Source organism: Xylaria bambusicola (assembly GCF_022495145.1).
Source record: "Xylaria bambusicola strain CBS 139988 unplaced genomic scaffold F5B22scaffold_35, whole genome shotgun sequence".
NCBI classification, from domain to species: domain Eukaryota; kingdom Fungi; phylum Ascomycota; class Sordariomycetes; order Xylariales; family Xylariaceae; genus Xylaria; species Xylaria bambusicola.
Window position 1 is genome coordinate 177,142 of NW_025953588.1, and position 22,594 is coordinate 199,735.

General features: G+C 49.7%; 7 protein-coding genes across 7 annotated transcripts; 3 read left to right on the plus strand and 4 right to left on the minus strand.

The window, feature by feature from the left end:
- The first annotated feature begins 25 nt into the window (after positions 1 to 25).
- F5B22DRAFT_615091 (uncharacterized protein) lies at positions 26 to 3,208 on the plus strand. The gene has a single exon (XM_047975515.1). The coding sequence runs from the start codon at positions 150 to 152 to the stop codon at positions 3,075 to 3,077; it is 2,928 nt and encodes a 975-aa protein (XP_047828792.1). The 5' UTR covers positions 26 to 149; the 3' UTR covers positions 3,078 to 3,208.
- A 296-nt stretch (positions 3,209 to 3,504) lies between these two features.
- F5B22DRAFT_305187 (squalene epoxidase) lies at positions 3,505 to 6,002 on the plus strand. The gene has a single exon (XM_047970571.1). It carries the CDS (start codon positions 4,120 to 4,122, stop codon positions 5,674 to 5,676), a length of 1,557 nt encoding a protein of 518 aa, XP_047828793.1. The 5' UTR covers positions 3,505 to 4,119; the 3' UTR covers positions 5,677 to 6,002.
- A 1-nt stretch (position 6,003) lies between these two features.
- F5B22DRAFT_305183 (glycosyltransferase family 2 protein) lies at positions 6,004 to 7,842 on the minus strand. Its single transcript, XM_047970570.1, has 2 exons — positions 7,664 to 7,842; positions 6,004 to 7,599 (listed from the first exon to the last, which is right to left on the minus strand). Exons 1-2 carry the CDS (start codon positions 7,748 to 7,750, stop codon positions 6,445 to 6,447), a joined length of 1,242 nt encoding a protein of 413 aa, XP_047828794.1. The 5' UTR covers positions 7,751 to 7,842; the 3' UTR covers positions 6,004 to 6,444.
- A 1,036-nt stretch (positions 7,843 to 8,878) lies between these two features.
- Positions 8,879 to 10,063, minus strand: F5B22DRAFT_637764 (uncharacterized protein; the record flags this gene model as incomplete). The annotated part of the gene is made up of 1 exon (XM_047977484.1): positions 8,879 to 10,063. The coding sequence occupies one exon, from the start codon at positions 10,061 to 10,063 to the stop codon at positions 8,879 to 8,881; it is 1,185 nt and encodes a 394-aa protein (XP_047828795.1).
- Positions 10,064 to 12,356: 2,293 nt separating this feature from the next.
- Positions 12,357 to 15,053, plus strand: F5B22DRAFT_305212 (uncharacterized protein). Its single transcript, XM_047970572.1, has 4 exons — positions 12,357 to 13,274; positions 13,342 to 13,453; positions 13,541 to 14,002; positions 14,132 to 15,053. The coding sequence occupies exons 1-4, from the start codon at positions 12,624 to 12,626 to the stop codon at positions 14,908 to 14,910; spliced, it is 2,004 nt and encodes a 667-aa protein (XP_047828796.1). The 5' UTR covers positions 12,357 to 12,623; the 3' UTR covers positions 14,911 to 15,053.
- F5B22DRAFT_305219 (P-loop containing nucleoside triphosphate hydrolase protein) lies at positions 15,054 to 16,217 on the minus strand. The gene is made up of 2 exons (XM_047970573.1): positions 16,168 to 16,217; positions 15,054 to 15,958 (listed from the first exon to the last, which is right to left on the minus strand). The coding sequence occupies exon 2, from the start codon at positions 15,836 to 15,838 to the stop codon at positions 15,197 to 15,199; it is 642 nt and encodes a 213-aa protein (XP_047828797.1). The 5' UTR covers positions 15,839 to 15,958; positions 16,168 to 16,217; the 3' UTR covers positions 15,054 to 15,196.
- Positions 16,218 to 20,501: 4,284 nt separating this feature from the next.
- On the minus strand, positions 20,502 to 22,594 carry F5B22DRAFT_305323 (uncharacterized protein). The gene is made up of 3 exons (XM_047970575.1): positions 21,605 to 22,594; positions 20,586 to 21,553; positions 20,502 to 20,531 (listed from the first exon to the last, which is right to left on the minus strand). Exons 1-2 carry the CDS (start codon positions 22,125 to 22,127, stop codon positions 20,595 to 20,597), a joined length of 1,482 nt encoding a protein of 493 aa, XP_047828798.1. The 5' UTR covers positions 22,128 to 22,594; the 3' UTR covers positions 20,502 to 20,531; positions 20,586 to 20,594.

A 22,594-nucleotide genomic window follows, 5' to 3' on the forward strand; every position in this document is an offset into this window, starting at 1 on the left:
TCTTGTGATTGGGCCAATTGACGACCTCTCACCAACCACCAAACCTCGACCTGAAGCTTCAACGATAATCGTATCCCCATGTTACGGCACATCTCTTGGGCACGATAAAGAATTTCCTCGTCGGCTATGGCTAATTGGAGCGGGAGAATATGTCACCACCGCTGCCCCTTCCCTCAAAGGCGGCTGTTCGTGCCCTACGCAGCATTGCCCTAGGAACGTCGTGTGCGATCGGCGCGATACTCGAAGACCGAAGACGGCGAATAAGTACACTGAAGACAGCAGTTGCGAACAAAGAAAAGCTCAAGTCATCGAGACACTATCATCAATACAGCCTAGAGCAACCAGAGCAACCGTTATGGTCGCTAGACGATGCTTCCTTGGTCGGCCCGAGCATGCAATGGTCCGAATTGGAGAGCTATAGGTCTGGGAAGCATTACAAAGTCGAGACAACCGACCTAGAAGATGCAGTTACTGGCGGTATTGAAACTCGAGACCCGGTACATGATGAAAACATCGGAGGATATATACAACTACCTCAGCCGACACCATCACCGTCATTGCCGCCGCCGCCTGCTTCTCAACAACTATTTCCCCCGAACCGTCGGCCTCAGTACTCAGTGGCTCGCCAGTCAACACATGATAACCTGGTCTGTAGTGCGGTGCGTGCTTCTTCGCCGAGTCCAACAAGTGAAGTACAGAAGGACCGAAACGACCCCTTGCCATCGATCGAGAATCTTTTGGTGCGCCCAGATAGTGGTAAACTGGATCGAGCTGTTTCGTTATTCTTATTGAGTTATCCCAAATTCGCCTCTGGCCCTCAACGCGATGCGTGGCTAGCGCTTTCAGTCCGTCTTTCACAGGAATGTGAATCATGGAATCGATGGGAAGATTCCAGCCGGCTGTTAGCTGTTGTCATCAAGCTCGACTCGCTAACGGAAGCCCAATATTTGGCCTACAATCCGGGACCAATCATAGAATTCCTTCTTCGTCCCTCGGACCCTGATACACTATGTTCTGAGAAAAACGTAGATTCAGCAGCCGAAATATTTCTAGCGGAGCTTAAAGACAGGCAAGTAAGATGCGAGGTACATATGGAACGCATCGGCTGGCTTCTGTTACATGAATTACTATCATCTCGTCATTTTACTCTCGCCATACGCGTCTACTGGAGAATTCTTCGTTGGGCAGAGAACACGGAGCAGTGTGCAAGTTTAGCCATTCAGACGTTTCATCAGCACAATAACCACAAGGCAGTGATCAAGATCTTCTTGCTTCATTACTCACGCTTGGAGCCCGTAATGGAATCCTTTGACAAAACTATGGACTACGTCCTAAAATCCGTCGAAGGCTTGGAAGGATTAAGCGCGGACTCGATAGTGAATGCTTTGGTGGAAATGAAATGTTCCAGACCGGGAAAGCTCCAATCTCGATGGATAGTGCAGTTGCTGCGTGCTTACTGGACTCGCAGTAAGAATATTGCCAGCTCACAAAAGGTATTTGAAGATGCAGTCTCCCTTGGACTCTTGGACAAAGTGGATACCCCAGAAGTCGTATATCGCAGCATGGTGGAGATTGCAGTCCAAGCAGGAGATGCAGAGGTGGCACATTGGTATGCCGACAAAGTTATACATGACCACCCCAATATAAAGCACGAGATCACTCTTAAATTAGTAGTGCTGAAAGCAATGGCGGGCGACTGGAATGGGGTGTTGTCAACTTTCCAAGAAGCACGAGCCAGCCAATCGATTCAGCCAGATTCTTACGACAGCGCCTTTACAGTCGTACTGAAGATATTTGCTGAGTCAAACTCAGCTAGTGATACCCAGGAGTTCGTCATGCTCTTTGTCCGAGATATGGGTGTTCGATTCCACCCCCATACGGTCACACTTGTGGCTAAAAGGTATGGGCAAACTCGTGATATGAAAGGGTTGTTGGCGTGGCTAGAACTTTGCAGCCAACATGGCTTTGCTTTAGATGCCGGTTTCTCCAACTCAGTTTTACATAGTTGCTGGGCGAAATGGGAGATGAGCTTTCCAGAATTGCGAATGGTATATGCAAAAATCAAAGCTCTCAACCCACGTAGCAATGATGAGGTGACGCGGAGGATTATGAGTCAAGCAGCTCATCGTTCAGGTAAAGGATTTGCTAATGTCCGGCCCGGGAAGATGATTACGGTCAACAAATTGGCATACATTGGGAGATGGTCAAATCAGCGCAATGTTTTAGAAGCTATGAATCAGGAGTTGATGGATAGCAAGCCTACAACAGCGGTTAGCATATACAAGCGTGCCAGACGCTCCGGCATGCCCTTTTCTAGCCACTGTCTTAGGCTCGCCGTCTTAGCAGCACTCCAAGCAAAGAACCTTGGCGCCGGCCCTGCTCTCTCTTTGATTCAAGATGCACATGCTCAGGGCCATGAGGTGGAGCCTGCCGTGGCTGTCTTCCTTAAGCAACAAATCGGCGCATTTTTTGGCAGCCCCGAGGACGTGATTATTCACATGCGAAACCTCATCAGCGGCTTCGAATCGGCGCAGATAGCCATTGCTCCTGCTGTGCTCACTCACATGGCAACCACGTGTGTCAAGATCGGTCAGCCCGAGAAAGCTATAGCACTATGCCATATGGCTAAGAACAGGACTGGGTCATCGCATCTATGCTTTTCCCGACAAAGCTTCAAAGCGCTTGCAAGTGCTTACTTCGAGTTACTAGATATTGTAGGGATGAGCACTCTCATAGACGACCTGTGCAAGAGCGAGTTTTCGGCTGACAAGTCGGTCTTGTTACATCTCAAGTCGATCCGCAGGCTGGCGAACAAGCTAGACGAGAGCCATGCCAAGGCAGCGCTTTTAAAAGTGATAGAGGATGGAGTCCAGCGTCTCACTCAGTCGCGGGCTGAGATTCGCTCACAAGGAAAGCTGATATCACACAGAACCTTGGAGATAATAGATGATGCAGTTAATGACCTGCAGGCGCAGCAAGCGGGGAAGAAGACTGCGACACAAAGCTGTACAGTTGCATATCAGGCTGAGGAAATTCCGCCGCCGGGGATTGTACAGCACGAGGTAGCTGTAGGATAAGCATAGAGCGAACGATTTTATATACAAGGCATCAAACATGGATATACGGATACATAGCATAGATACCACGAGAAGGCGCTCATGTTGCAACAATAGCTATTAAAAAAATTAAAAAAAAACTCATGAATCAATTGTTAAGCATTGGCTATGATTTATTCCTCAGTTACTGTGCATATTTATGCCATCACCTGAACGTTTTAGCCACCTAAAAAGCGTCTGTGCTGATATCACAACGCTCACGTACGGAGGTTACTTTTGATGATACAGACATTTCTATTCATTGCTTTGTCTCTTCCATACGAGTTAATATTTCTATGCTGATTCAGAATATCTACCAACAGGGATTCAAAAGGGGTTGCCTCGTTTCCTACCTACCCAGGCGCAGGCGTTTTAGTGTACCGGTACTTGGGTACAACTACAGGGTCTAGCCATACCTACCTGGGTCTGCCTGGCTAGGCTGGGCGTAGGGGGCTAAACAGCCTAGCCGATCCGCTGTCAGCTCCTTTGGCTCTTATTCGTATAGCGTCCGCTTTGATTGGCGGATGGCGCAGAAGAGCCGGGACTTGGCATCAGAATCGCCAGGTTAAAATTCAGAATGTTGGGTAGCGTCAAAGTCACCAACCGTTACAGTATCGATTCAGGGCCCTTTGGGACTGTTGTTAAGACTGTCTCTCTCATCGGCGGCCCATTGTCGAAGATTAGCTGCTGCTCATTGCCACGGTCATGGTTCGACATATCGTTCCATCATGACCTGACGGACACCGAGATAGATCATAACTATTTCTTTCCCATTGTCACGTCCCTTACCGCCTCTTCACTTCCTGTCTACACTTCCTGTCTACACTTCCTGTCTCCAGTTCCACCTTTAGCCTCTCTATTCTTAATAATAAGCTTCGCTGTCACTGAGTGTTACCGTTGCGAGCTGTCCAACACTCTCTCCTCCCATTGCTCCACCCATCCTGCTAGTCACATAGCCTCCTAGCCGCCTCCATCGAATTTATACATATCCAATCGAACGATTCGTCGCGCAGAACCATTCTTAATGAGTCAAACAACGAGCACCTCGATTTCGACCCTCCAAGAGGACCTCGCCACTCGACGGTCCACATACCATGAGGCCGAGGTCGTGGTAGTGGGCGCGGGCGTCTTTGGATGCGCCGTTGCCAACGCCCTTGCAAACCAGGGACGCAGCGTCATCCTCCTAGAGAGGTGGATGAAGGAACCCAACCGCATAGTTGGCGAATTGTTACAGCCCGGTGGTTACAAGTCGCTGGAGAGGCTAGGTCTAGAACACTGCGTTGAGGAGATCGATGCGGTAACAAATGTCGGTATGGACGTGATATGGTACGGCAAGGATATGTGCATGAAGTACCCGTATCCCAACGAAGGGAAGCGCGCAGCCTTCCGGTTGTCGGAACTACCGGTGAACAACAAGGGCAGCGCATCCAAAGCCACTATCGGAAAGGCAAAGCAGGAGGAGGAAGACCCCCGTAGGCCCAAAGGCCGAAGTTTCCATCACGGTCGCTTCATATCGCAATTGCGGAAAACATGCATGAAGAACCCCAACATCACCATATTTGAGACCGAAGCTATAGCCACCGTTAAGGGCGACAGTTCAAACGAGATTCTGGGGGTTCAAACACTGACCGTGAATCCCAAGACGGGACAGAAAGAACCGGATTGTTTCTTCGGCCAATTGACTATCATCGCCGACGGCTACGCCTCCAGATTTCGTAAAGAGTATATCGGCCGCGCACCGATAGTTCGCAGCAAGTTCTACGCGCTCGAGCTAATTGATTGCGTGCTCCCACACTCCGGCTACGGACACGTTGTCATTGGCGGGAAGACCTTATGCCTGTTATACCAAATCGGGACCCATGAGACCCGTGCACTCGTCAATGTGCCCGAAAAATTGCCAGAGGCAGCGCCAGCAGCAGGTGGTGTACGCGGCTATTTGAAGAACGTCGTGCTTCCACAACTCCCTGAATGTATCCAGCCTTCATTCCGCGCAGCGCTCGAAAAGGATGACAAGATCCCCACCAGTATGCCAAACAGCTGGCTGCCGCCCACGAAGCAGGGCACACACCCAGGTCTAGTGCTCCTGGGCGATGCGATGAACATGCGGCATCCGCTAACGGGCGGCGGCATGACGGTGGCGCTCAATGACGCCATAATCCTTTCAGAGGAACTCTCGCCGGAAAAGGTGCCTGACCTAGGTAACTATGTCGCCGTGCGCCAGGCGATGGCGGCGCTGCACTCACGCCGTAAACACCTGACCTCTATCATAAATGTGCTCGCCCAGGCGCTATACAGCCTCTTCGCGGCTGAAGACAAGAACCTCGCCAAGCTACAGCGCGGGTGCTTCGCATATTTCGAGATGGGGTGGTCCGCAGATCCTATGGGCTTCCTTGGCGGTCTCATTCAGCGACCCCTATTGCTCGGGTACCACTTCTTCTCCGTGGCCTTCGTAGCCATCTGGCTCGACTGGAAGGATACGGGGCTCTGGAAGGTGCCCTTATTGCTGTGGAACGCCATCAGCATTCTCTGGACCGCCAGCGTCGTCTTCCTCCCCGTTATGATGCAAGAATTGCTCTGGTAGACAAATATTACAGCGAACAAAATAGGGAGACAATGAGCAGGCGGTAGATGACCCATACTGGGTCATTCACAATGTACACTATTAGGTAATACGTAATAATTCATGCTCCAGCTGAAAGACGAGTCTTGACTTGGTCAAGCTAGCAGATCATATCCCCCTGCCCTAGGGAGAGGGTGGTATCAAATGAATGAGATAGGGATGGGATGAGCCGAAGAAGACATAATGAGTTATGTAGACCTTTATATACGCTTCAAATGATAATAACAATGTTTACGCAGTCTCGTCAATTATTTTCGCTCGAGGTCATGTCTAACCACGACTGCGTTCAAGCATGATTTAGTCCCCCTGGGGACTGTTGATGTAAACGAAGCTAGGAAGGTATTATTAGTAAGGTCGTCATCATTATCTTCTTTATTTACTTCATTGTTTCCGAAAGATCTGATATCGTGATCTTTTGATGCAGGGATGATGAAGAAAAGTCAAAATGGGTAGCTATTAGTTGAGGAATCCTGAGCCGGCGAATCATCCTGCTATACCATACTTCATAGCGAGAGATGCCAGCACACTTCGTTCACCATGTTTCAGTCAGGCAAGATATCGGAATCGGTACAAGACAAAGTAACGCAACGCTATGTTTATTTTAGGGGGTATATAGAACACAACGCGTATGGCGGCAGATTGGGAATGCAAATAAATATACAGGGGGAAAACAAGACGCCCATTCGATTCCCGATTCTACTATAGGTACTGGGAGGGCTAAAACGCAGCCTATGTCAGACGTCTCCTATACACGCCCATCATCCAGCTTGCGCGTAGCACGGCGAGACCCACCGCCATCTTGATACTGTCTTGAATGACATTCAGCTTGCTTCCATCGACCTCGTGCCAATCTATAGGGACCTCTGCGACCTTAATGCCGGGGGAGCTGCCAATAACAGCGCCGTCTGACCCGAGCACCGGCACGGCGGGCGCCGACTCGGCCAACATGAGCATCTCGATGTCGAAGATCCACCCTTCGGCGTGCATGTAAGGAACGATGTGGGGGAGGGCGGCGCGAGAGAACAGCTTGAATCCGCACTGCGTGTCGCGAATGCGACTTGTCGCCGGCGGCGTCAAGATTGTGAGGACGAGATGGAATGAGCGCATCAGGAAGTTCCGGAGCGCCGATCGCTTCACCACCGCTTCGCTGCCCACGAGGTGGCCACGGCTACCTATGGCAAGGCCTCGGTACGCCCCGTCTACTACCTCCTCGCAACCCTCCACCAGCTTGCCCAGATCACTGAACCTAGAAGCTCCATCCGCGTCGGCAAACAGGGCGTATGCGCCCCGTACGTGGCGTAGTCCATGCGTTACTCCCCCACCCTTGCCGCGATTCTTCTCGAGCGTCACGATGCGCAGAACGTCGTGCAAGTCGTGCTCGCGCGCGAACTGTAACGCCACATCTACCGTCTTGTCACTGCTTCCGTCGTTTACAATGAGGATTTCATAGCCGGAGAGATCCTCGCGTGGCGTGTTCTGAGCATGAGGATGGCGACGAGGCGTAGCTGGGCGAGATGACGGCTTCTTAGCGCCGCTGTCTGGCCTCAGGTGGGTGGCGCGGCCATATGTTGCATCAAGATATTCGACCGCTTCCTCCAGGGTAGGCAGAATCCGTTTCTCTTCGTTGTAAGCTGGGAAGACAACGCTTACCAGCACCTCAGCCGGCTCAATGGCTCCGGTGTCAGGTACGAAGGCCGCAGCAGGATCGCTCCCTTTTCGCTCTAATTGCTCGCTTTGGCGGCGTTCGGCCAGCCAGCGGTCATGCCAGCATGGCAATTGCCTTCGGACGGTTTCTTTGCTCTTAGGGGTGGTGGTGATGTAGGTTTTCTCGGAGGGCAACACAGCTCGGGGTTTAGGTGCAATGAGGTGGAGTAGGACGAAGAGCTGAGAAAATGTTAGCAGATCAATGAGGTCTTTCATAATGCCTTAAATTCCATGATTCTCGTACTCCATAAAAGGCCGCTGTAAGCAGCACGCCCGCTCCTAAGAGAAGGTGCATCCAACTCTCACTGACGGTCTTGAGGAGAGAATCCATATTTGGCGCAAGTTCAGGTCAAAAAGAGCGGTTGCCCCCGGCGAGATATTCGCCGAGATAGGCGAAAGATCGCGAATGGTGGTAGAATAGCTTTCTGTCACATAAAAATAGTAGTAAAATATGTACCTGGGTAGGTAAATGTCGGGAGAACCGAGTTTCCTAGAGCGCGGTGTCTTAGGTAGATTCAATGTTGAATTAGAGAGCAGAGCTCTAAAAAGCCACGTTGAAGTTGACGAATCAACTGCGGTAATCGTAATGCCAGAATGGTTGCAGGGTCTACCCCTAGCTTAGCGTCCCTAGTGTGCCTACCAGGTACCTAATCGTGCCTATTTATAGCGCGGGGCCGTCCATGACACAGCGCCAAGAACGCTGTATGTACCCCGCGAATTTGAGGCTTTGGCATGGGTACCTACTGTGAGGCAGTTAGCCACCCCACACACCTACTATTACCTACCTGTACTATGTAGAGTGTTTCTAGAGATCGTATTCTTTCTCAAACCGGCCCAATTGCTTGACATTAAAGTCTTCGGGTAATACTTCCAAGCCCTGAATCTCTGGATTAAGAGAGGTAGTGATATAGAGGGTATGTATCATTGCCGGGCAGATAATAGTATAATTCAAAGCTCATTCATCCAGCGACGCCGAAGATAGTTAAAACCCTGTCTATAGATCGAGTGACAAGCCCACGAGCACCGAAGTGTAGATGAAGACTAGATAGTGTTACGGTATTCCGGTACTTCGGTAAGATCAAGGTTATGAAAACCATGCATATACTGTTTCCGTGTGTATAGTTGCAGCTAGACAGATTCGCGTTGTGGGTGAAGCTTGGAAACAGATATGCTCAACTGTTAAAAGTTTACACCAAAGGTAGCGGTGTATAATGTCTAAAATAAGATGAGAATCATGTTAACTTATCGAAAAGCAGTGCTGCACGGAATAGGAAGAAAATTAACTTGAAATTTCTCAAATCAGGCTTAAGGGAGTAAAAGAGAGACATGACGAAAACACCCAACTCTGGTACCTCGGTTTTAGCAATCGCTATACGGGAGATTTTCGGCAATTATGAAGTGTATCGAACCAGTCCATGTTTCGCCACCAAATACAAAGATATTCTGCAATATACAGGTCTCATTTCCAATACGGGCGAGTCGTGACTATCAGTATCCATATTGTGAAGAGCTGTGGTGGCGGTGTAGCGAAGAAAACGATAATGAGTGCTTCGAAGACGGAAATGAAATGTAGCCTCTTTTCCCATGCTTTCAACCCAACAGCAGGGGCGTAGTATATGAACTTATCCCACAGTGACGGGTTCGTAAACACTTCCCACCGTCTAAGTCGGCCGTCAAGTGGGTTAAGGCCCCAGTGTTCACGATCCCGCCAATGGCGCAGATTTTGAAGCTCCCCTAAACGATGTTTCCAGAACGGCAGCAACTCGCCGTTAGTATCGTATGGGTTGGACGCGCAGAATTTCCGCCAGCACTGGATCACCTTCTGCGCTGCGTCTTTGTCCACACTGAAATATTCTCGGTGACTCTTTGGACACTGGCAGGAGAAATTGTACCTGAGATCCTGCAAGTGCATTTGCACTAACTTCTCGGCCCTCCTGAATAAAATAAAAGGCATAGCCTTAGGGTCTAGGTGCGGCTCTATCGACTTATGCCTGCACGTGGACTTGATGTCGTCCAATCTTTCCTTCTCCAACCTCTCTGTGCTGCCAATCTTCAAGATTGTGCGATCCGGCTCACTCATGGGTACCACCGACCATAGGTAAACGGTGCCGATCTTATTTTCTCTCATATATTTCTTTTCCTTAGCCCCCAAGGCCGATTTGAGTTTCTTCATAATCTCTTCGTCAATTTTCTGCGGCAGATCTTTGGGTAAGATGTTTCGTCCGGTGGAAATTTTAGCGGGCGCTGATGCAGGGTTTCGAGGCAGGGGTCGACTGGGAGGTTGCTGTGGCGTCGAGGGCAGTGATTGAAGACTGGGACTTCTCTGGAATGGGTTTGAGTAACTTCTCCTCGGCGAAGGAACAATGGATCTATGACGAGACTCATTGACTTGTTTGGGGTGGTCCTCTTCATTTACGTGGCTTCGATGACTGTCCGTACGTTTCGGCGTATCTGGCCGAGATCGCCCCTTCTTAGCATAATGTGATAGACGTCGACTTGGGGTTGGGGTAGAAGGAGGCTTCTGCTTCCAAGATGGTATTCTGGTAATTGTTGGGGTTGCGAGGGGAGTCGACGGGTTCCTAGGAGTTGACGGGGTCGTCATGTCCAACATTTCATCTACGTCGGTCTTCAAGTTTGCTTTCATATTCGCTCTCATCCACGTGGCATAAACAAGTCTTTGACAAGAAAGCTATATAATCAAATGTGTTTTCACTATGAAAGTTATCCTTGTTATATATACCTAAGTCTAATGGCAATCCATAGAGCGATGGTTGTGGTGTATTGTCCATCCGCCCAGAAATGGAAAGTGAACACTCGCCCAACATACACAGTCGTAAGAGAAAAGCAGCCGCAGCAACGTGAAACCAACAACAGGCAAAACTCCAAGGGTATATCCGTGGCTTTGCAGCAATTCAGCCTTGAGCTCTCCCGTGATACACTTACAACGAACAGCAGAATCGTTACCAGGGCTCTCTACAGGGTTGTGACTAAGAGTAACAGGGGTGAGTTACCACGCCGCCCAGGTGCAAATGGAGTAATTGATTGCTTATAAGGTCAACTGCAAAGAAGTCTGCTGTCTAATAAATTAGCATCCTTATAAAGCGATATCACTAACTGAGTCGTTGGCGGAGCTTCTTGAGCTTTTCTTGAACGCGCAGGTCGTAGGATTCGCGCTCATGCAGGTCATGATGCCTCCTGCTTAAGCGCCGGGTGACTTAGAGGCCGCCTTTGAAAGCCTAGGTTGAAACACAAGAAATGTGAATGTCAGCACTTCTCACAAGCTCACGAACATGTACTCTGGCTGAGTGGTGTACAGGCATCGGAGTGATTATACCCAGCAACTTCAGACCGAGCTGGAGTATGACACTCCAATGCCAATTAAGCCTAGCATACCATTCAGCATATGCCAGCGTCATAGAATGATCCTCTAACTTTAGACATAAGTATGTAACATGCTAGATACCCCTTATGTACCTGGATATTGTAGATAGTGGTTCATTCATTAACCTACCTACCTACTCACTGACACGAGGTGATTGTGTGTTGGCGGTGAGAGATTCTGCCGGTTGAGTAGATACCTTCTGGGCTGTCTATAAAATCTTTTTTTCGCCCCCACCCTCCTTCTATTCTTCTTTCTCCTTTCTACAGCGGCGGCGGGCGCGGCCCTTCGGGACACGCGGGTTGTGTTGCCTGTTGATCAAAAACAATGGACAGCTGCTGATGGCTCCGGCCGTTGGCACATCTCGAGAGATGACAGCATAATTTTTGATATCCATTCTCTCTCATCTTTTCATTGAGCTCCCTGCCTGTGGCAGGGACTTGAAGAAGAGGCTCTGTCCCATTTCGAGGTCGTATCTGTGCTAGAAGTGTTAACTTAGGTACGGTCTAAATATTAGGCCTACCTATCAGACATAGGCACAAGTAAAGACTCATGTCTTCATTTCATCTGAAATATTCTGCCAAGCAGGTATCTGAAATGCCTCATCTCCGCTCAGAGCTATCTACGTGTCCTACCTTATATGAGCTGGTGAGTCTAGAACCCCTAGGCAGTAAAACGTAAAGGATTGCAGTATACAGCTAACCACATCTTGATGCTTCCTATCAAAGCACAAAAAGCTGCCTTGCCCGTGAAGTGCAGCGTGAGGGCTGAAATCAGCTGACATCGGCTTCCAATCAATACCAAGCCGCCTTGGTAGCAGCCGATGCAGCAGCCAAAACCAAGCCGACGTATGGGTATACATGCACTCGTGTAGCTACTAACCTTCTTTTGTTCGAAGCTGTCATCAGGTATTATAGTTTTAAATGATCCAAGTAGACTACTGACTATTGATGGTATCACAGATCCAGTTTCGGTGTTCCACAAGCTCCTCACCGGTCTCATCACATCAGAATAATAGCAGCAAGACGCGTCTACCTACTTCAACCACTTTTTTTTTTCTCTCTCGATAAATACGACACTAGCCGTGAACCGCCATGCCACATACCAACGGTCGACACCCCCATTTCGGTAGAATAAACGCCTCTTGGACATCACTCCTGATGCATTACCAAGGACTACCCTGTGGTGATGCTGCGAGCCCACATCTGACGCGAACCACTCCGCCATTTCCCGCCGTGTAACAATAGTAGACGAGATCGGTTTCCATCTTGAAGCTGAAAGCTGCGCCATAAACGGCGATCGTTAACCCGGCAGTTCCGACTGGCACAACAGACGCGCTGTAATCAAAAGAAGCGTGCAGAAAGCGTGCATATCCGATGCAACAAGCGCAACGGTCAGCGAATTGTTAAGGCAGGCTACCAGTGAGCTTAATCTCCTAGGTTACCAACTATCGGATACTATGTTGTCGATCAACGGGAATCTCAATTTGCGAACCGCGTTACCGACATTGGATTAGCTGTGCAGAGGCGCGTGGGCCTGGTGACTGGTGTTGAGCTCCGTGACTGGCTAGATGGCCGTGTAGCTGAAAAAGAGGCGCCTGTGCCAAGCGCCCTCCGAAGACTTTCGATAGCTCGCCCTCGTTTATAGCCTCAAGTGACCTCACGATGCGTTGGATGATCGTCTCTTGCAAGGATGAAATCGTGACAGTGGAGGTGACGAGAGAGGAGGCACCTCGTATAGATGACTATAAAGACGATGGGTATGCCAGAGATTTTCGACGATTGGGCAGGTCGGCAGTTACATTGGATATAGGTAGTTTGCTCTAATGGGTTCCTATACTGCTCGCCGCAGCCTATGGCTGCGTTTTCTCGCCGTTATCCAGGTCTTTTTCTCCCTGGTGCATGCCCAATACTCATGGGCAACGTCCATTTCTCGCTCAGGATGGACAGTCTCAGCAGATAGTTCCCAGCCGGGGAACGAGGCTGCCAAAGCCATCGACGGCGATAGCAGCACATTTTGGCACTCAGCCTACTCGCCGACCATTGCCCCTCTACCACATTACTTTCAGGTGGATATGAAGAAGAGTTATGTTATCAATGGCATCTCATACCAGCCGCGGCAAGATGGTAGTTCCAATGGCAATATTGGCCAGCACACAGTCACCGTGAGCAACGATGGCACTACGTGGAGTAGTCCGGTGCAGTATGGCACATATCTCAATGACAAGACCACCAAGACCACCTTCTTCTCGAGCACCACAGCCCGTTATGTCCGCATTACTGCGCAAACAGAGGCTCAAGGTGCCAATAATCCGTGGTCAAGCATCGCAGACCTGAATGTCTTCAGTCCAGACGTCAACCTCAACCCTTCCACGTTCAAGCCGCCTCCTACTAGCCTAGGAAAATGGGAATCAACCCTAGTGTTGCCCATTGTCCCCGTCGCTGGTGCACTATCTGCCGAGGGGCACCTAATTTTCGTGAGTTGCCTTGGGTTCTGCTTGTTTCTTCAACCCATCGTTTCTGATCGTTGACTGTATATTGCAGTGGAGTGCATATCGACCAGACCTCTTCGGTGGCGGTACAGGTCAAACATTGACCGCCTTATGGACTCCTGGATCTCAAACCGTGACGCAGCATACTGTTTCAGAGACTCGCCGTAAGTGCTAAGCATCGAGATCCACAACCCGTGCGGCAGCACTTGGAAGGTGATATCCCTTGAGTAAGCGAGCTAATAGAGTTGAAGACGATATGTTCTGCCCGGGAATATCCCTAGACGCGGATGGCAACATCGTCGTAACAGGTGGCAACGACAGCAAGAACACAAGCACGTACCACCCCTCCAGCTCAGGCTGGGAGAGCGCAGCACAGATGGTGATCGCGCGCGGTTACCAGTCGAGCGCGACGCTAAGCGATGGCTCGATATTCACCATCGGCGGGTCATGGAGCGGTGGTATTGGCGGTAAGGTCGGCGAGATCTACTCGCCAGCTACCGACAAATGGACAAAGCTTCCAGGCTGCGATGTGGCACCGATGCTCACAAATGATAACCAGGGCGTCTACCGCTCTGACAACCACGCCTGGCTCTTCGCGTACAAGAGCAACTCCGTGTTCCAGGCTGGCCCGAGCAAGAAAATGAACTGGTACTATGTCAGTGGTAATGGATCATACAAGCCTGCTGGAACGCGTGCTGCGGACGGAGATTCCAGTAAGTCTTTCTCTTTCCCCTTCTAGATTCGGCCCTCGAGTGGATATATTGGGGCTATTATCACATGACAACAACTTCTTACAATCCGGGATCATGCTTCAAAGTCCGCTAACCAACCTGTTCTCATAGTGTGTGGCGTAGCTGTAATGTTCGACGCAGCGAAGGGTATGATTCTCTCCGCCGGCGGATCTCCATCATATCAGGACTCCAATGCAACTCCCAACGCGCATCTCATCGAGTTAGGCAATGTAGGTGCGATCCCGACCGTTACTAAGCTGCCCAGCATGAAGTACGCTCGTGCGTTTCACAACAGCGCTGTCCTTCCCGACGGCACAGTGCTCGTGATCGGCGGGCAATCGTACCCTGTCCCGTTCACAGATACGACACCCGTATTCCCAGCAGAGCTCTTCGATCCGAGAACGAAGACATGGCGCACGCTGGCCTCGATCGCCGTGCCGCGCACGTATCACAGTGTGGCCCTCCTGCTGCCCGACGCCACGGTCGTCGCAGGTGGTGGGGGCCTCTGTGGCACAGGCTGTCGGGAGAACCATTTCGATATGCAAGTATTTTCGCCGCCGTATCTGTTTAAAGCGGACGGCACGCGTGCTACCCGGCCCGTGATTAGCTCCGTGTCGGCGACGAAGGTCACGCCTGGCACTTCGCTGACTATTACAACGGCGCAGAGCGTCGCATCCTTCTCGCTTGTGAGGTATGGTTCCGCGACGCACTCTGTGAACACGGACCAACGACGCGTGCCTCTCACGCCTGTGAGTGTGGCAGGGCGTCAGTATACTGTTAAGCTTCCCTCGGAGCCAGGCATCTTAACCCCGGGGTACTGGATGTTGTTCGCTCTTAATTCGGCGGGCGTGCCGAGCGTGGCGACTACAATCAGAGTCTCTCTTAACTGAGGTCATTCGGGCTACGAGAGGCAATTCCTATGGTGCCAAATACTTGCTGGGTTTATTCCTGAGAGTATTGAGGGTTAAAGCTAATGCTAATGCAGACAAATGAACCTATGAATAAACGATAGTTGTTGATGAAGAAATCCCTGTCCGTAAAAGAGTGCAAGTGTAATCCGTGTCCCTTATAACGCGTGCATGTGGGTGCAGTTCCGTCTAATTCCTTTTCCTGGTCCCGCCTGCGACGGCCCTTCCCGGGCGATCCTGGTTCCTGCGCAATTTTCCCGACCAGCTTTTAGTGAGGATTTTGGGAGCATGCGGAGCAGCTACCAGCATCAGCCTGCGATTGCTCGGGGGGCTGGGATCCAAGCCGTTTCATGACAGCATTCAAGCATTCCTCCGGACCACGAGTCGCGTCGACAACGATGAGCACGTCATCGTTATCAGGACGACTCGTTTCCATCCATTTCTTGAGAATCACAGCCCCGTCTTCGCCTGCTCCTCCGAAACTACTGACGGAATCTGGAAGCGGCTCATGTTCGCCGGTGTCTTGGTTTTGCAATGGCTCTCTGGTGTGCAATCTGCTAGCTAGCAGATCCTTGTCGTCAACCTTACATTCGACATACCAGTATGAATAGCCATACCGCGCCGCCAGCGCTGTGCCACGCGTCAAGACTTCCTCGTAATTACAAACGCTGTCGACGACGACGCTGCGACCTTGCTGAATAATGTCGTCAGCTAGCGCCCAGTCTAGGCGGTATGTCAGTCTCGCCGAGTCTAGGAACGAGAAGCTAGAGTCGAGGAAGAAGTCCTTGATAAGATCGTGGTTGATCACGACGCCATCAATCGAGCGCGCGAGAAGCCGTGCCAGTGTGCTTTTCCCCGACCCTGGCGGCCCGGACATCTGGATAATCAACTTGCGGGACGGGTTCTCCATGGTGGTTTGATGGAGTAGAAAGACAATCGCCTGTTATGAGTGCAGAAGTGTTGTACGACGTTTCTTTTCGCTCCAAATCGAGTACGGTTTGAATCGGATGAGTGTCTTGTCTTATTCTCCCTTTCAATTTCACAACGTCAGTCATTATTATAAAGAGCGACGAGACAGACACGTGATAGGCGAGCATCTATCGCCGTCCCCAGTGTTTTTTTTTCTGTTCGGATCACGTCGTTGTGAGAATATAAAGATGAAGACGTGGTAGAGACAACTGAAATGAAGTAGGTATGTACGTAGGTGTCACACACACGTACGCACCCATGCACACACACCACCACTATGTAGAAATTCCACAGCCTGTATACTGTGTAGATAGATGGGACAGACGGGGATCCCTCTTCTACTTCTTCTGTTAACCTACAGAAGTCGCGTCGTTGTCAACAATCCACTACGCTCAAGACACGAGCACTTACTTGGACAGGAAGGAAAAGTGTTTTTACATAGTCACAAGCATTTGGCCATTTTCTTCGTTTTCTTCTCGTGATATGCAGGGCAGTGCAAAGCCGTTCGGATCTTCGTGCGAAGTTTCGCTCTCCTCCTCGGTATTTTCGCGTGCGATGACATTTCACTGCAACGTTTGATCTGTTCGTCGTGGATGGTGGTATACGTAGCTATATATGAGTCCTTGGATGTGACGTGTCCCTTTTTTTTTTCTGGTTCTGTCTCTATTCTCACCGTGCACGGCGTTCCATGCCAAGATTTGGCAAAAGAAAAATAACAACCATACCGAAACATACAGTACCGTATCTACAGTGGGAACGAAGAAAGGGGGGAGTACACAGGGTAGACACAAGGGGTTTTTAAAATAAAATAACGGGGCGTTTTCCTGTATCTTGATGTACCATTCCAAGCTATTTTCTGGGACCCCAATCGGTTCGCATGCGACGTAGTAGCTGGTAAACCGGCTGAAGTGCATAGTCGAGATTCAACTGCAGGTAGGTATGCGAATCTGGCACGATAAGACAGAAAAGCATCATCATCCAGTAGCAGATATCGATACCAAACGCGATGCCTGCATCAAATACGGTGGGTGAGTATCTGCATGAAACTACAAGTCATAAGCTGTATCTATCCTGATATCAGCGTAGCATCTTCGAGTCTACGGAAGCAGGTGCTGAGACATGTGTGTGAATGTGTGTGAAAAGGGTCCGATTACGTCTCCTGATGTTGCCAACAGGTCGAACCCACGGTACCTCTGGGCCACCGTATCACCAAAACTCCTTTCTAGGTTCAGAACGAGGGTGACACAGCAGGAGAGAGTGTAGAGTCATCCGGGTCTTACTCGACGGAAGAGCACACTTTAGAGGTGCAATAAGGCAGCCTTGTCGTGGGGGTTCATTGATAAGAAACGGTGCCGCGGATCGCCGACGCTACACGTCACATTGACAGTTGCAATACAAGGTAGGAGAAACGCTGGGTTTGTGACTCTTTTCGTAACCCGTTTATTATGCCTTACAGCTAAATCTGCAAGTCGCGCGGTGATGTGTGTGCGTATAGAGCAGTACCAGTTTTCAGGTATAACAACCGATTTGATTATACCATTCGATTGTTGCCTGATTTTACCTCGCTCGGGATAGAAGGCGGAACTGTACGGTTCTCGCTGCTTATAGTACAGTGTTCCCCGCATGTGCTCAGCCATGATGGATGGATGGGAAGGATGTCATCGCTGCGAGGGTCATTGCTCAACTACCTCCCCCTATGTACGATTTGTCGAAGTCTTATGATCACAGAGCAGCATGCAATATAATACAGTACTAAGTATGTGTTGGGTGGTATTGCCAGGGACTGCGCAAATGGCGTGGCTGCAAGGTCCCTGGAAATAGCTTCAGCTGCTCATGAACAGGCCGGGGACCCCTTGCTTGGGGGAGCCTGGGGGATTCGCGCAGGGACGGGGTTTCATTCCGCTCCGGCAGCTAGGCTTCTGGTCATCGCTGAGACACCGCTCGCCGCCTCTCGAGATACCGGTAGTGCAGGCCTAGCCAGACCCAAATGACTTCACTCGAATCGACAGAGTCATGCCGGTAAAACATAGAACTCGACTGACGATCGCGGCGCGCTACACGGCAACGTTTCGCAATAGGTATAGGTACTTAGGTATCACAGCATCCTCTCAGGTCTTGCTTCTAGAGTGTAGAGTGAAGAAGGGTTTACAATGGCAGATAATTTCTTAGACATGAACCAACTTCCAGCCATAATCATTTGATCAGGCAAACCCGTAGATAAATAACATGCCAGATCTCAAGCGCTCATCTGTACTTACAGTTACAACGGCGACTAGGTATACGTACCCTGTGAAGAATTTTGAATTGGTTGAAATGACGTGTCCAGATCTCGTCCCAAAGAACCCTTCAACCCCAGAATAAGAAAGTGATTTAATTAATCTGATGGCAGGTACGGTGGGAGTGGCTATATTACCCCTCATAGTGGATTCCTTTAGTAGACTAGAACTTCTACTTTACAACATTAATATAATCCTTTGGCAATCCTTATACTTATTAATTGGTGAGAGTTGCAGGATTCGAACCTGCGCGGTTTCCTACTGCGGTTAAATAGCGGTTGAGTTAAAATGTCGTTTTCTCCCGTTGAATTGGAAGAATCCCCTACCCCTTCGTACGGGCATGGTTTGTAGCATATAGCTCGCCGTTTTCCCCTTGACCGAAAAGAATCCCGTTAATACCTAATAATGAAGAAATCTTCGTCGTAAGAAGAATCTCCGACCGTATAGCTTAAGTAAACGGCTCGCTTTTCCTTTTCCCTTCTATCGTAAAAAAAAAGACCTAAATCCCCTTTATTTTTAAATTTACTATAGTTGATTACGGTCTACGAACGAAATTATCGGATTGAAATTACTATGCGATGTCCAACAATCTACGTACATACCGGTACCTTTATTATATTATGTTTTTATCTTTTATGATGAGACCTTTATGTGTGTGTTTTTTTAGGGCCGGATGGGGGTCGGGTAAGGAATCCGTTGGTGGAAAGATTAAAGTGATGGAATACTCGTACGAATAGCTAAAGATGAAGGAATCTTATAATAATTGACGATCTGGTTTCGCCTTCGCGGTGCTTATGGCGAGGGAGTCTGGCCGAATGATGGCAGGTACGGTGGGAGTGGCTATATTACCCCTCACAGTGGATTCCTTCAGTAGACTAGAACTTCTACTCTACAATATCAATACAATCCTTTGGCAATCCCTACACTTATCAAATCCGGATTTAATCATACGAGCTGACAGTTAGTCAGCTCTCTGATAGCGGCAACTGGGAATCTGTATCCGACATTAGATACCTAGTACCCTATTCACACACTGCCTCGCTTGTGGCGCTTTGCCTCAGCACACTACTTACAGTACATGAACACACCACCAGCTGATCAGAAAAAGCTTATTTCCTACTCGCGAAGAGCGGAGGCGGGGTTTAGTAAAAGAGGTGGATTTGGCCTGGACAGAGCTGATTAATTGATAAAGTTGATTGGAACCATTGCTCTCTTTTGCGCGACTAGGTGCCTTCTTGTGGCATACCTAGGCCGAGCCTCACGTCTTTCCAGCAAAGAGCCTCAAGATCAGATTGATAATCTATACGTTAAGAAGCAACAATCTAGTATACCGGTACTGTACATTCCCATACAAAATATGATCTGATTCCTAAATATAATGTGTCTACTGATGGCGCCTTATTATGATTACTCAGGTAATGATCAGCCATCGCGCTCGGCACTAGCCGGCTGGGCTGATCTACGCTAAAGGTCTACCTACTCAAGTAATGAACCATCGATGGATGGGCGGTCATCTCGACCGTAATGCGCCAATTCAACCAGCTCGCCGGGGGAATTCACACAAATCTGGACATAAGGCCGGACGGGCACACGAACCACGTGCTCGAAGACCCATTGCCACTCCTCTTGTCGTCCGTTCATCGTGCAGTCGAGGCTCCATTGGGAGATTCGATTAGGGAAGTTATTCGTTAGCGTAGCCGAATTGGTGATCTAGAACGGGACTTCTCGTCCTAGAATAGCTAGTCTCTGTCGCTACATTGTCTGTATCCCAATCTGGCGCTGATCTGGACGCCCAATACCAATGCTGTTCTGGGCTGGGCTGAGCTGAGCTGGGCTGAGCAAGGGGTTAAACCTCCCGTGGAACTATTTCCACGACTAGTCGATCCAATCTGCCCACGCGTCCATGCCCATTAAGCACCTCTCTCTAATATGTATACGTGACCCCATTATATGTACGCGCGCACGGAACTTTAGACCAAATGCAGTAACGCTCTATGCTGTGGTGGCAAGACGAGCTTTCTTAGTATAGCTGTAAATTCAGGGTATCTGGGTATGTACAGAGTATGTACTTCCTACATAGTATCAGTTTCATCAGCTCCCATATTCATTCTTCCACAACAAGGGCTTTTAGGGGAAAGTCCCTGTTTAAAGAAGGAGCCCTCTTTGAACTATTTGCTGTACCATGCGTATATACAGTTGTCAATGCCAAATGATCGAAATATGCTTCAAAAGAATGTTTATTTGCTCAGAGTGCGGGGACAAGGCAAGGTTGCTATGATGGCGCGGTGAGGCTAGTATCGATGACGAAAGGTAGAAATGCTGCTGGAATCTTGGGAAGTATATTTCAGAGAATAACGTCTATGAAATATTAGAAGAGATGTGCTAGATGCGGAACTGCGCATATTGCAACACCTATGAGGTTCAAGTTGCCGTGATAGAATTCCGGCGACCAAAGAAGGACCAACGAGACTTTGTATTAGTGTCCCCGTTCTGTGTGCGACTGCTCGGAGGTCGGTCCTTGCTGAGTCTCCTGCCTCTGCCGCGTTGGGGTTTCGATGTAGTATGAGGGTCATAGATATGATAGGGCGATGTAGATTCAAGTTGGTTAAGCTGATATACCATACTTTCGGTTTGCGCGCGAGTAGGCTTCGTGAATGACACTGGAGCCATGGGAACCTTGTTAGCACTTATGGATCGCTCGCTATCGCTTGACTGATGAGGCCGTGACTTGGAAAGTCGTCTTCCCCTGGTAGAAGGAGCTTGTGATTGGGATCTTTCGCTAGGCTCGTTGGAAGACAGTCGAATAGTGTCGCTGGATCCTCGACGAAACCCGCCAAAAAAAGCTTTACGCGGATGTACCGCAGGCGCAGTCCCATCACTAGCCAAACTTTGAAGAGACTGTGACCTTAAGGTTACCAAACCTTCAGTGGTCGATGGGGGCGGTGTTGAGTCGGCAGACGTGGGAGCTGTCGAGATTGCCATCCCAATCGACGTGACAGATGAAGCAGCTGAAGACGGCGTGTGGCCGTAAACCTTACCCGATGGAGCTAGGCCAGAGGACGTGGACATGTCTAGACTATCGGCACGGCGACCTGCCGGACGAGGTGCTGAGAAGTAAGTACTCCTAGCGGGTGGCGGATAATAATTGCGATCATTAGAATTGGCACGCGATTCGGACAATTTTCGCGCATGGGCAGGGTGGAGGCGATGAAGACGTTCACCATTGCTAGAACTATCGCTCGAAGGCCGAGGGACCGGCTCAGGAATAAACTGATTGCTCTTCATAACATGCTGTCTCATCTCCTTCTCGTCCTCAGACCTGCTTAGTTTCTCCACGTTCATACTGACAGCTACACCGATATCGACATTTACAGGCGCTGCTGCTCTGCTATTAGTCATCTCAGAGAGGCTCCGAGGCGTGAACTAAATACCTCTACTAGACAATGGGCTGGTCCGGCCTGAGGACATCACTGGACTGGCCGTACCACTGGCACCGATGGCAAATGCCGGTACCATCTCCTTCCCCTTCCCCTTATAATCCCTTGGGATGGCGAAATAGTCTACTCCTTCCCCCACCTCTGGTGTGCTAGCCATTCTCTCACGCCACAAGCTTGGTACACTACTATAGCTATAGTTCTTAGGAAGTGGGACAACTGGAGTTGCGTAGACCGAAGGATACGAAACATTAGACAAGGAGCTTCCAACACGCGGCAACCCGCTGTGGCTCGAACCACTGGCTGCCATGGCAGTTCTCCTCCGGTTCTGCTCCCTAATCTTGGATCTGTCGTCCTGTTTCCAGGAAGCCGGGGCAGTGGCTATGGCATCGGTGGCCGCATGTGTCGGCACATGTCTATAAGGAAGCTTAACAGCTTCCGTCTTGTCTTTGTCGGCCTGCTTGGCGCTGTGCTCCTTGGCCTGGGCCCGCCCACGCTTGATTATCGAGAAGACAGACATTATTATGTGTATAAATTACGACGATGTAGGAGTGGGCTTCCGCAAACACCAGAATTTTCTGGTGGCGAATCCTCCCGGTAACAGTGTCTCGCCCCAGGTCAAATTTGACAGCTGGCGGGCGAGATGAACCGAGGGGAAGGAGCTAGAAAACGTCCCACACTTGATCGACCTGGTTATCTCAGGCGATGTGGTGTAGATATATGGCGCAATAAAGGCGTGTGAGCCTGATATCGCAGTGTTCAAGATGTTTGATGGTGTAGTTGTCAAGTGAACGACAAGCAAAGTCGGAATATCGAAGTGGTCGAGGCTCGAGTATGGTTGGTGACGACGTAGTAAACGCAGACAAGAAAATGAACGCCTGTAATGCTTGATGTATGCAGGATACCGGTATGCTTAAAGAAAGGTAAAGTAGGTAAAGCAGATATTGCGACAAGGGTCGGATCAGCGAAAGATGGCAAGGACCGGGA

What these genes read in the sequence shown, in the direction of transcription:
- F5B22DRAFT_305187 (XM_047970571.1), top strand. Translation starts at nt 4,120, where the DNA reads ATGAGTCAAACAACGAGCACCTCGATTTCGACCCTCCAAGAGGACCTC.
- F5B22DRAFT_305183 (XM_047970570.1), bottom strand. Translation starts at nt 7,750, where the DNA reads ATGGATTCTCTCCTCAAGACCGTCAGTGAGAGTTGGATGCACCTTCTC. An exon ending in TTACAGCGGCCTTTTATGGA is followed by an intron (nt 7,600 to 7,663) that starts GTACGAGAATCA and finishes ACATTTTCTCAG; the next exon opens with CTCTTCGTCCTACTCCACCT.
- F5B22DRAFT_305323 (XM_047970575.1), bottom strand. Translation starts at nt 22,127, where the DNA reads ATGTCTGTCTTCTCGATAATCAAGCGTGGGCGGGCCCAGGCCAAGGAG. An exon ending in CAGCCCATTGTCTAGTAGAG is followed by an intron (nt 21,554 to 21,604) that starts GTATTTAGTTCA and finishes ATAGCAGAGCAG; the next exon opens with CAGCGCCTGTAAATGTCGAT.
- F5B22DRAFT_305212 (XM_047970572.1), top strand. Translation starts at nt 12,624, where the DNA reads ATGGGTTCCTATACTGCTCGCCGCAGCCTATGGCTGCGTTTTCTCGCC. An exon ending in TACTGTTTCAGAGACTCGCC is followed by an intron (nt 13,454 to 13,540) that starts GTAAGTGCTAAG and finishes ATAGAGTTGAAG; the next exon opens with ACGATATGTTCTGCCCGGGA. An exon ending in TGCTGCGGACGGAGATTCCA is followed by an intron (nt 14,003 to 14,131) that starts GTAAGTCTTTCT and finishes CTGTTCTCATAG; the next exon opens with TGTGTGGCGTAGCTGTAATG.
- F5B22DRAFT_305219 (XM_047970573.1), bottom strand. Translation starts at nt 15,838, where the DNA reads ATGGAGAACCCGTCCCGCAAGTTGATTATCCAGATGTCCGGGCCGCCA.
- F5B22DRAFT_615091 (XM_047975515.1), top strand. Translation starts at nt 150, where the DNA reads ATGTCACCACCGCTGCCCCTTCCCTCAAAGGCGGCTGTTCGTGCCCTA.